General features: G+C 43.0%; 1 protein-coding gene across 1 annotated transcript; it reads right to left on the bottom strand.

Annotated features, from left to right (window-relative positions):
• Nucleotides 1-3,835: 3,835 nt before the first annotated feature.
• LOC308303069 (galanin receptor 2a) lies at nt 3,836-5,149 on the bottom strand (the record flags this gene model as incomplete). Its single annotated transcript, XM_080747389.1, has 1 exon — nt 3,836-5,149. The coding sequence occupies one exon, from the start codon at nt 5,147-5,149 to the stop codon at nt 3,836-3,838; it is 1,314 nt and encodes a 437-aa protein (XP_080603515.1).
• Between the last annotated feature and the right edge of the window lie 7,490 nt (nt 5,150-12,639).

The following is a 12,639-nucleotide window of genomic DNA, read 5'->3' as shown; positions in this document are numbered from 1 at the left end:
AAGCGACGATGGAGGGCTCATCTGAGGACGATCTAGAGAGATTACTGTTTATTACTGTTTAAGAGCAGGCATGCTGTAGGCGAGGAGATGTTCAGTATGGCTTCAGACTAGTCAGAGACAACTTCGGGGTAGAACTGCCAGGGGCCTCATGGAAGGCATAGCCGGTTAGCGGTATGTCAAGTTCCTCCTTTGTTGTGTGAGTGTAGTTTTCAAGTGCTAATTTCCGTTTCCTATTTTTGGAACGTTTACTTTTGGCTTTTTTTTATGTCGCCGGCTTGCACAAATTCTTTGGAGGTAAATAAAATACCTACAAATGTAGGCCAGCCTTTCCACAAGGTTATCGATGTAAAGTTCAACAGTTTACTTTTTTGAGTGGTGCAAACCGCTCCTATGAGCTGCTTTTTTTTACCAAAGTTATGATGTCACTAATGATGATGACATGAGCTAGACCAATGAAACACTTCGATTCTGTTGCTTTGTCCATGATGTCATAGTCACAGAGGCACCCGATTGGTTCACCCTGATTTAGAACGCGTTTACGCCAGAGAAAATACGTCATAAAAAACGATGTCATAGACACGGAGGCACCCGATTGGTTCACCCTGTAGTGTAGGCCATTGAATTTGAATTTCAAAATTGTATTAGATGAATATCACTGATAAGCAATAAAATAACCACACTTTTAGACAGACTGTGGATAATTTCACAGGTTATAAATGACAGGCAGCTAATACAAGTTTAAAATACAAATGAACAGACTTTGAAAAACTAAAATATTCATCTTCTGGCCTCTTCTCGCCTCTCTGGAGGTAAATAAGGTCACTTATCATTATGACACTCTTACAAGTTACAATCTGTAGCTTGGTCGACTAACTGATGAGAAATGACGATAAAGACTTATATAGTCTGAGCAGACCTCTAGACTGACATCATACACAACAAAAAGAATATTGCCATGCATGCCTATCAACACTGATTCGCGCAGGAATTAATTTGCACCGCTCACTTCGCACGGGTGCGATTTTCTTATATATATATTTGTTTTTGGGCTTTTATGCCTTTATTGATAGGACAGTAGACTGACAGGAAATGGGGGGAGAGATGGGGAGTGACACACGGCAAGGGTCGTCCGGATTGGGAATCGAACCGGCGACACCGCCAGGCATCCATGCCATGTGGCAATGCCTAAGTGGTATGCGCCTGGACCAGTAGGCCAGCGGGCGCCCCCCAGCAGTTTATATTTAATGTTTTCTTTTTACGTTAAAGTGATTAACGTTCCAGTTTATCTTGCCTAGCTGGGCTCTGATTTCCTCCTTCTTCTTTTTTACGATTGGAATTCATTTGAATGTGCATTTCATTCATTTGTTTGTCAAATGGTGCGTTTGTTTACTCTTCCCATTTTCATGCCGTTTTCCATGTCGGCGTTGATGTGGTAATGGTTGATGGCTGAACATACCTGGGACATACCTGGGAGATAAATATGTTATGCATAAAAAAGAACATAGGGCCATAGAGGCTAAGGGTCGATTCATACTCCACTTTTAGAGCCTAATTTATTTCGGTTTGGCTCTGTCTAAACAATAATATGGCGTAAATTAGGCTCTAAAAGTGGAGTATGAATCGACCCTAACAGGCCTGTCCAATAATAGCTCCCATTGACTGGCACATAAAGAAATAATGATCAGTTCAGCCTCTATAGCTCATATTCTTAGAACAGCGTTGACATACTGTTCTGCATGTTATTCTTATGTTCATAAGAGAAGTCATTAGTGATTGTTGTTAAATAAATGGCTGCTTTCCTTTTACGCCCCTTGTTCTTGGAATTGTTTAGAATTGTTTAGTTCTGCCTGGATAATGACACTTATTTCATTGAAATTGATGCTGGGTTCAGCAGACTCTGTCTCAACAAGGGGGGAATCATGTCATTAACCCTTCTGTAGCTTCCGTATTCTGGGGAAAACTTTCAGCAAAAATAGAGCAGACTTAATATAGTCCCTGGGACCATCGTCTCTGTTGGGTTGAAACCTCATAATGTCCAAAACTGTTACTTTTCAGGGTTATAATAACAAAATAAAACATAAGAAGTAGCAGATCAACAATTGCTCAAAATGCGTTGCTTCGCGCCGCGCTTTGAGCAGATCTATTACTTTTGAGGCTTTTGTGACAGGGCATTAATGTACAAAAACACAGAAGGTATATGGAGATAAGAGGTTGATGCCCAACAGCAATGATATGGGGTGACAGCTGACTGAGGCAGTAACGCCATTATCGTCTGGCGAAGTGCCGTGCTCTGTTTACCCTAACATAATCATCAGGTATTATGATTATACTTGGAGGAAGCTCTTTTTCAAAAAAAGTGTACAGAAAGAGTTCAAATTATATTTGTATGTGGCCACACCCACCTGTTCATTAACTAGGCTATGGCTGGTGGCTGGTGACCCAGCTGAAGTTAGCCACATCCAGTGTTGTTGTGTGGTAAAATGGAAGGGGATGATATTATGATGTCATTATATCAGTGTATTCCAGTTGGGCCTTTTGACTCTTTCAGCTTTCAGGAAAAAAATAAAAATACATAGGGAAGACATATTTGCATATTATAACCAAACGTGGGGTCTATTAGAGTAATGCTAACTCCATAGACACATATAGAAAAAGTACAAAACTATGGCACCACCTCTTTAATAATATATATATTATTATTCCTTTCCGATGTTGTTTAATTTTCTAATGTATCGTTTTTGTCCATTGGCAACCAAGGAATCAATGTAAGACATTGCAATTCATTAAAATGGCTATTAAATAAAACAATAACTTAGGACCTACCTGACCTGACGGAGATGTGCTCCGAGGAGCACCTTTTCTAGTGCATGATGTATTTTTGTACGTTTGGGCCCCGGAAAGACATTAAAAGATCCTGCTTTGGATTTAGAGCTAAAATATTTAGGGAACCACTGAGTTACAGGCTTTATTTAGGCTTATTAGATGTTCAAATAAGTCGTGGCATAAACCTTGTTTACGATTATAAAGGTGCTTGTGCGTCACATGAAGCTCCTTGTGCTGTATGTACTACAGGCTCCTCAAGGATAAATGGCCTAATTAATTTCGACTCTGCCTGTCGCAATCCAAACCAATTAGAGCCAGTACTTATATAGGCCCAGTGGTGAATGTGACAATAAACCCATAGGACTTTTACACATTGTTCATTTACCATGCATTTTTCATGTGTTCATTCATTAATCCATATGTTAGCCTCTCTATGTGGATAAATCAGTCTCTGTCTTGGCATTTCTCAATTCATAATTTTGTTAAATCATCACTGCTATATCCTATAAAGAAAGTAAACGAATCTCACAGAAGTCATAGGTTTGATAAAGATGGGATTGGTAAGAGATGCAGAGGTTACTTTATAATTAACACATTTGTCATACATTTACAATCTTAATTATGGCCGTTTTCACACAATTTTACATTTTTACAAATGAACATTTATTGCACAAGGGTAAGTAGGCCTGTTAACATTAGTCTACATTTCAAATGATTTAGCAAAGTATGAAACGGGGGTGAGTTAACTCGACATAAGCACATTCTGACGGTATTTACATGTCTTATTTGAGCTATACAGTAAAACAAAAACAAAAAAGAAAGAAAGACAAAAAAACATACATAAATTATGTATGTTTATGTAACATAATGTACATTCAGGAGAATAGTAAACATTTTTTCCCCACAAAATTGCCTACTTGCCACGTCGCCCAAAACGAACTGTTCTCCTGGCACTAGGCTGGCAACTCAACTGGCACACTTCTAGTTTATAGACCTATATACATTTCTCAACTCAGTCAAACACTGTTTCACACACAGTCACGGCTGATAAGCTTTTACTTTTAGTCAACCTGCTTCCTCCATTGACATAAACATTAGACGTGCTCGTATTGTCGATGTCTTCGCGGTCTTTCTCCGATTGCGCACGGCGGCGAGACACCTTTTTACGCACGGAGGTCGTCACAGATGAGCTGCGGGACAAACTGAAGACAGAGGACATTTTCTCACGGTAGCTTTTCCGGAACCTTTTGGCAGACCTGCAGAGGTTCCCCACGAAACAGTAGCAGAGCGGGTTCAGCGCGGAGTTGGTGAGACCCAGCCATTGCGCAAAGGGTCTCCCGTGGAGAAGCCACTCGTATCGGGCATGACCCGAGTCCGTTTCATCCCCCGTCTCTGTGTCTGGTGAATCTGACATGTTAAAGTCTATTCCGAAGTCCACAGCATAAAGCGGCAACCAGGACAGCGTGAAAAGCACCACCAGTGCCAACACCATGATGGCGATCCGTTTGCGTATCCTCACCCGAGAGACGACCTGAGCGATTCCAAACCTGCTCGACTCGCTCAGTTTGTCATCCGGATTCCCCCACAGTTTCCTCCCCGTCAGGAAACAGATCACTAGGTTGAACAGCACGGGGAAGCAATACAGCGAGCAGAAGAGCAGAACGTTGTACCCCTGGCGCAGTCTGACCTCGCTCCAGCTCTCCACGCACACGGTGACCACGTGCGCGCCGCCGGGCAGCAGCGAGAGGGTCCTGGTGGTGTTCATGAACAGCAGCGGGACGCAGAGCCCCGACGACACGGCCCACACCAGGCAGATCATGCCCAGGATCCGCCGCCCGGTGAAGACGGAGCGCGCGTGCAGCGGGTTGTGCACGCTGTAGTAGCGGTTGAGGCTGATCACGGCCAGGCTCAGCACGCTGGCGGACACCGAGACCGCCTGGACGAACGGCACGGCGCGGCACAGCACGTCGCCGAACACCCAGGCGCTGTGGACCTGGTGGCCCAGGTTGACGGGCATGCACACGCACACCACCATCATGTCGCACACGGCCAGGTTGACCAGCAGCCGGCGGGTGGCGGACGCGCCGGACAGGCGGCTCCTCTTTCGGGTGAGCACGAATAGCGCCATGACGTTCCCCCCGAGCCCCGCGATGAAGGACAGCGCGTACATGACCACCAGCACGATGGTGCCAGGCTCGTGGCCCGAGAACAGCACGTCCACCGCGAAGGGGTTGGTGTTAAATAGGCTCCAGTTGCGGTGGTCCCAAAGTGAGTGATTCGATGAGAGCAAATGTCCGAATGGTGGAAAGAGATGTGTGAGATTCATCTCTCCTGGCTGCCTGTCACATTGCGTGCGCTCTGACTCTGAGAAGTGTCCATTGCAGATGCATACAGGTGTCTCCTCTCCTCTCCTCTCCTCCACGCAGAGCAGTGCGCTCTGTTTGGTAAGAGTGAGCACCAGTGACAGGGAAGATCACAGGCTGCGCTGCTGTGGTGTAACTCTAAGTAGGCTACATTTACTCAAGTACTGTACTTATAAGTATAATTTTGAGGTATTTCATTTGTACTTTATTTGAGTATTTCCAATACTTAAACACGTTTTTGTCCCCACTCCTCTTGATGTCTTGTGCGCAAATCAGTTGTCCGTTCGAAGGTTGAAGTGATGAGTCCTGACCAGGAGTAGCCAGTAGCCAGTAGCCACAATTCACACCAAGACCGTTCTCTCTCTCTCTCTCTCTCTCTCTCTCTCTCTCTCTCTCTCTCTCTCTCTCTCTCTCTCTCTCTCTCTCTCTCAGATACAGTCAAATATTAGCCTATTTAGTATACCAAAAGTAAAGTAGACATTGGAATTCTAATCATGGGCCATAATATATATGCATTAGATTGTTTAATTTTTCAGGTTTTATGTTTTCCTGTCAAGAACTGTTTATAGGACATTGAGACATTTACATTTGCTATATTGATATACTGTGGTCTAACAGCACAACAACACACACCAAATAAGGGCCCACATCTGTATCTCTGCCTGACTAGTGTTGACTAGTGTCTCACATAAATGACTAATTCCTAGCAATGTCTAATTGACAATAAACAACGTAAATCATTTCGGTCATTTAATGGCACACTCTATAAGATGAATAAAACATTACACATTAAATATTTTTTGTCATATCATGGCACATGAAGATGAATAAAACATCACCCATTAGCTAGATTACTATTTTAGTGAGAGATTGTGTTGTGAATTCTTAATGTCATTCACACACTCAAAAGTCATCCCCTTTTCATTCCATTGTTGTTAAGAGGCTTTAATGATAATTATCCCACTCCCTAATAATACTTCACAAATAACTAGCCTGCAATTAGCATTTAAAAGACATAAATTGCGGTGTCTTTATCATAATTCCATTTCCCTGTGACATTTTTGTTGAATGCCATTTCTTTTTCGAGGAAAACATTTATTCCATCTTTATGAAGCATTAGCTTGTCTGTGACTGTAATTTTCACCCATCATGTTATGTTAATGGCATTCCAGCCAGTAGGATACACACTTATCCAATCAGGAGATGGAACTCAAAGCTGTGTTCTCTTCTGTGTGTCATCAGTGCACATACCCTAGGTGGGGTTGGCGAAAGGGGGAAATCTCGCTTTTTCGACGTGTCAAATGTTCGACGGCCCGCAACTTCTACGCGCCGATAGTTCGACTTAAGGTTCGCGAGATTTCGGCGCCGCTGTTTCGACGGCACGTTTTTTCGAAAAAACTGACGCCGGTCCTTCGACAGGGCGGCACGGTCTTTCGACTGGCCGGCACGGTCTTTCGACAAGGCTGCACGTATTTAAAAAAAAAAAAAAAAAAAAAAAGTCTCTCTCACACACGCTCACCGCTCCTAACCCAGCCGTACCTCCCCCGACCCCATAGTGTTTTGTTCTTTCTCGTCTGTCTCTCTCTCTCTCTCTCTCTCTCTCTCTCTCTCTCTCTCTCTCTCTCTCTCTCTCTCTCTCTCTCTCTCTCTCTCTCTGTCTCTCTCTTTGTCTGTCTGTCTGTCTGTCTGTCTGTCTCTGTCTCTGTCTCTGTCTCTGTCTCTCTCTCTCTCTCTCTCTCTCTCACTCTCACTCTCACTCTCAACAACAACATTACCTGAGGACGTGGGGTAAAGTAATCTTTACGGACGGGATAAGCAGGGCCGTGCTTAGGGCCTAGTAGGACCCAGGCAAACCCCAGTTTGAGGCACCTGGGTCGGGACCCATGTGTGGGTTGCGGACCAATTTCTAGTTGGAGTCGCAAGTAATGCCTGTTTACATTTGGTTTCCTAAACTTTTGTTTTTAATTATTTGAAAATATTTTCAAATAATTAAGATATGAGAAAATAAATCATGAGTTTAATGCAAACTAGCATTTTTTCAAAAATAATTCCATATAAACAAAATAAGAAAAAGCAATTGTGCTTCACTCTCACATGAATTTTTACAGTTACAAGATAACATAATGGGAATATCAGAGTTATTACCTACAAATAACTAACTACCTTAATGATAATAAGAACAAGAATAACTTTTAAGTGCCTGTTTTGCAGTGGTTCTCAACCACAATAAATACATGTAAATCACAGGCAGCCTGTTAATTATATTTCAATTCATAGCTACTTCAATTATTGCCTTTATGCAGACAAATACATTTACTGCACCCAGCATTTAGCATGTCAGAGTGGTTGTTGGAGTGCCTCTGTGCGGCTGCAGAGTTCATGTGCAACTTCTTCCAGATAGATTGATTGATTGATTGATTGAAGACTTTATTAAAAGTACAGTTTCATGACAGTACAGTCAAGCCAAGGTCAACTAAAAGGAGATCCTAGTAAGCTTTTCGGCTTATTTACACAGGAAACCTTTATGTATCTCATATAACCTTGAATGACGGACGGATAGAACTCCATCATTTGCAAAAGGGGGGCCCTGCGATTTTCACTTGCAGGGGGGGCCTGCGATTTTCAGGGACTATCGTAGATTAAATGGTTAATCGGTTATTCAATGAATTTATGCATATCAATACCTATTAGATATGTCACAGCAGGGCATGTATGCATATCAATAGACCATTGTCTGAACCTGTTAACTCATGTAATGTATGTGTAAGTGCCGGCCACTTGACATCATTCAAACCCCCCCCCCCCCCCCCCCCCAAACACTGAATTACCAATGCTTGGTTCCAAAAGGTGCCCTTTTTTCACTTGAGCACCCCCCCCCCCCTTCAAAATGTCTCTGCACGCCCCTGCCTCTTAAAGTGATCCCTGACAAGTTAGCCATGTAGGCCTTATTATGTTATAATAACCCTCTTTAACCAAAATATACAATTTAAAACACTTACAATATATTCCTTTGAGAGAAAAAAGTTATATTTTCAACCCATGGGGGAGCCATTGCATTGTTCGACGCATGCAGTGATGACGTAGAAGATACATTTTGGCTGGTCGGGCCCATAAGGTTAATATGGAAGGTCTAAACAACGTTCTCTTTACAATATTTAAAACATTGTCTTGAAGCTCAGATTAACTGTAGTTAGTAGTGTGGTGCTTTTCTGTTCTGTTCAATCAAGTAGGATGTTTTGCCAGGTTAGTAAAGTGTTTAATTCAACATCTAAAACTTGTTTACACCGCCATTTTAAATTGGCCCGTCCAGCCAAAATGTATCTTCTACGTCATCACTACATGCGACGAACAGTGCAATGGCTCCCCCCATGGGTTGAAAATATAACTTTTTTTCTCTCAAAGGAATATATTGTAAGTGTTTTGAATGGTATATTTTGGTTAAAGAGGGTTATTATAACATATTAAGGCCTACATGGCTTACTAGTCAGGGATCACTTTAAAGATGTATGTGACATCACAGAACACACATGAAGGAACTGCTTGGGTGATTAGGGCCATGGCTTACTAGTCAGGGATCACTTTAAAGATGTATGTGACATCACAGAACACACATGAAGGAACTGCTTGGGTGATTAGGGCCATTGTTATCTGGTCTGCACCTTTGAGAGCCAATCTCTTTTCAGATTCCAATGAGCTATGTCCAAAGCAATTGTTTCATGTTAACCCTCACTTCAACTGTTCTTTGTTCAACAGCTCAACGGGGGCCCATGCATGCCCATGTTGGTTAAAAAAATTATAATAATCTCATGAGGCCCACAGCCTGTGTGGGGCTGCCTATTTTGCCTGTGTGGACTGCACGGCCCTGTTTAAGAGTAGCTTAATGAATGGCCACAGTCAGTGCGCAGCAGGCTCCACCAATCACTTAGCTTACTTGTTAAAAGCAACATATTATTAAGACATGACAGTAATATGGGTGCAAAATGTACTAGCCCCATATAAACGTAAAATATACTCTCCTCCCTAGCTGTGGGCATATGCCATAGGCCTATGCACATATGAACCTGCCGGTCTGTGTCCAATAGAAAGTTGCAGAGCATGGAGTTTAAAAAAAAAAAAAGTACAAGGTTACATGCGCAAAAATAACAGATTTACAAGCTATCAACACCGTCGGATAGATAGTAGTCTACATTAGCTTGCAGATCTGTTCTTTTAAGCATGTGCCACCGCGCACAGAGAGAGAGAGAGAGAGAGAGAGAGAGAGAGAGAGAGAGAGAGAAAGAGGAGAGAGAGAGAGAGAGAGAGGAGAGAGAGAAAGCGAGGAGGCGAGAGACAGACAGACGATTTGTACTGTCATGAAACTGTACTTTTTTCTATTGCAAACTTCTAAAAAATTCTCAATCAGTGTGTGACGAGAGAAAGAGAGGGAGAGCGAAGGAGACGAGAGACGAGAAAGAGAACAAAAAAAAACGATATAGGGTCGGAGGAGGGTAATGCTGGGTTAGGAGCGTACGAGCGTTGTCATTGTGAGTCTGTCTGTGCGTGTGTGTGAGGGAGGGAGACTTGTTTTTTTCATTGTCGAAATACCGTGCCGTCTTGTCGAACGGTTGTCGTGTCGGACAGTTGTCGTGTCGAAACATTGGCGTCCTTTTTTTCGAAAAAGGGTGCCGTCGAAACAGCGGCGCCGAAATCTCGCGATCCCTAAGTCGAACTATCGGCGCGTCGAAATTGCGTGCCGTCGAACAAATGACACGTCGAAATAGCGACACGCTCCCGGCGAAAGGGCCTTTTCTAGGGTGCTGTAGGTAGGTACCCTCACTATCAGCCCAGTCCTTTTCATCCAGAATACTCCAGGGACTCCTTAGGGGTCCAACAATAATTTGGATCAGTTGCGCTGCTTAAAAGTGGCTTACTACCTTACTAACTACTAGCACTCAACAACACTGCACAAGTATCACCGCACACACACATAGTAGCCCTTAAGTATTAAATCTAAAATCTGCCGCCCATGGACGGGTCCTCTCACAGGCGGACAGGGCACACCCCGGCTGGTGCCATGCAACCATTTCTCCAGCTGGGGTGTCCCTGTCCTCCAGACTCCTGTCCACGGTCGCGTCCTCACCACAGCTCTCTCCCTCCTCTGTACTGCAGCCGGCCTTTTAATCAATTTAGACCTGAGGCCGATTCTAAAAACTTCCAAAACCTAACTAAACCTTTAAATTTTAAAATAAATTAAATTAAATCAGTTAAAGGCTAGACCCAATTAAGCAGGTGCAGATAATTTCCTAATCAATAGCTTTCAGACACCATTCAGACACTACAAAAACAAACGTAATTGGGACCTGTAGGCATATTGTGACACTGTCTGTTTCCTTCTTTGTCTCACTCTCACATTCCATCCACCTCACCTCAGTGCCATCTACACACACCTGTCCCCAATGTCATCAGCCCTGCAGATACCACAAGTTTCCACTGTCCCATGAGGCCTTGCGGGAATTATGTGCATCACTTCCTGTTCCCTGTCAGTCAATATTAATATGGGAACACAACCTGACTGAAATAAAAAAGGGTCATATTAGTCTGCCAACTTAGTACTTAGCCTAAAAGATCTCCCTCCACACTGCTCATTCAAATGAATGATCAATTCCTTTAGCAGTAGCCTAACTCCTGTCTGTGTTTCATTCTTACTGGCTGCTGCTCTTGCCGCTGTGACACCTGAATCTCTGCATGGGGATTTAATGGTGCTTGTTAAGTGTCTTCTTTTTCTTTTATTTAGACTTGCCAATTATTTTTCCTGCTTTTTCTCCCCAATTTAGTAGTTATGCCAATTATTTCCTCTCCACACACATCCCTCGCCCCTCATCCCTTGCCTGCCCCAACTTGTTGTTATCCATTTACTTTGTTAAATGAACGTATTGTGCTAGGGGGGATCCTTTTTGTCACTGTGCACACAGACAATTTATGGACCCTTTTCCCCTAACCATAACAATTTGATTCATTTCCCAGCAAGACCCATGGCAGCAAGTGCGTCGCCAGCAGAGGAGGCCTAGGACAACGCTGGCAGTGAGAGGCAAGGATTGGGCCAAGAGACACAGACTGACTGGTCCTGTCAGACAGGCCATGAGTCATGAGAAGAGGGTATGTGCTCATCCTTACTATATATATATATATATATATATATATATATATATATATATATATATATATATATATATATATATATATTTTTTTTTTTTTTTTTTTTTTTTTATCCCTTGCCACCTTATTTTGATATAGTTTACTAAGTAGATGTACAATATCCTGATCAAATGTTCTCATGTTTTTGTTACTTTGATTTATTTTTGTCTTGGCTAAAAGAGAATGCTATTTAGATAGGAAGCTGTTTTGACAGATGCTGCTGAGTTCATTGTTCACCAAGTATCCTAGTTTCTTTGAGGCACTACATTTCAGTCTCCACCAGGCTGGACAACTGAAGGAATTATACAAGCACCACTGTGTCAGGCCATCCCATCATCATGATCAGGCCTATAACTGTAGCGTTATCTTGTTAGTGAACTTGAACTATATCACATAGGCCCTATGTGATATAGTTCACTGACAGTGACAAGTTAACGCTACATACAGTTCCCTGTTGTTTATGGACATATTCCCTATGTCATAGGCCAGGGAATATGTCCATAAACAACAGTGAACTGCGTCAGACACCCTCTTATCACTGATTACCAGTTGGCCCGGCCTCTTTGCTTGCTCATGTCTGACTTGATGATGACCAGAACGCTGTTTGTGTTGGTGGGGGATCCCTCTGGGAGGTCGGCGTTGATAACCTATAAATGTGCATAAAAATAGTTCAGCTCTTCCAGGAGGGAGGCAGCACCGCTAGCCGCACAGCTGGGTCTCCCTTTAAAGTCTAAAATTGTGTGTAGTCCCTGTCACAATGTGTCACATACAGCATGAGTCATTTAACACACAGCTGTGTGATGTGTCGCGATCTTCTCTGCGTATTCCAGTTTCCGCTGGAACGATATGTGCTTTTATGGCAACAGGTGTAACAGAGGTTTTAATCATGGACTTGGCCTGATTCATTACTCTATGAAATCAAGAGGTTTTCTTTCAGCACGTGGTGTCTGGTTGTAAGATGCCGTTTGAGATTTTAGGGTTTCATGCATTCATTACATACCACACTGTCTGTGCATGGGCTCTTCCTCCGCCCCCACTCCAGTTGAAATTTTGTGTCTTATTAACTTCTGGGTTTGTGGCATTTAAACGGCACCAATATGCTGGGTGCGACTTCACTGGTGCTCCTGGAGCAACTAAATGAGTTGTGCTCGGTTCACTGCTTGTGACTCAGATCTTATGTCTGGAGATACGAGGGAATACAAACTGGGCCTATAGAGGAGGAAAAAATCCTAAAAAAGAGCCTTAGTTTTTGAGGTACCCCTACCCGGGGTAGAACAAA

The sequence above is a fragment of the Nannobrachium achirus genome, assembly GCF_963921795.1.
Source record: "Nannobrachium achirus genome assembly, chromosome: 18".
Lineage (NCBI taxonomy): Eukaryota > Metazoa > Chordata > Actinopteri > Myctophiformes > Myctophidae > Nannobrachium > Nannobrachium achirus.
The sequence above is the reverse complement of the archived record's forward strand: the minus strand, read 5'-3'. Positions and strand labels throughout refer to the sequence as shown.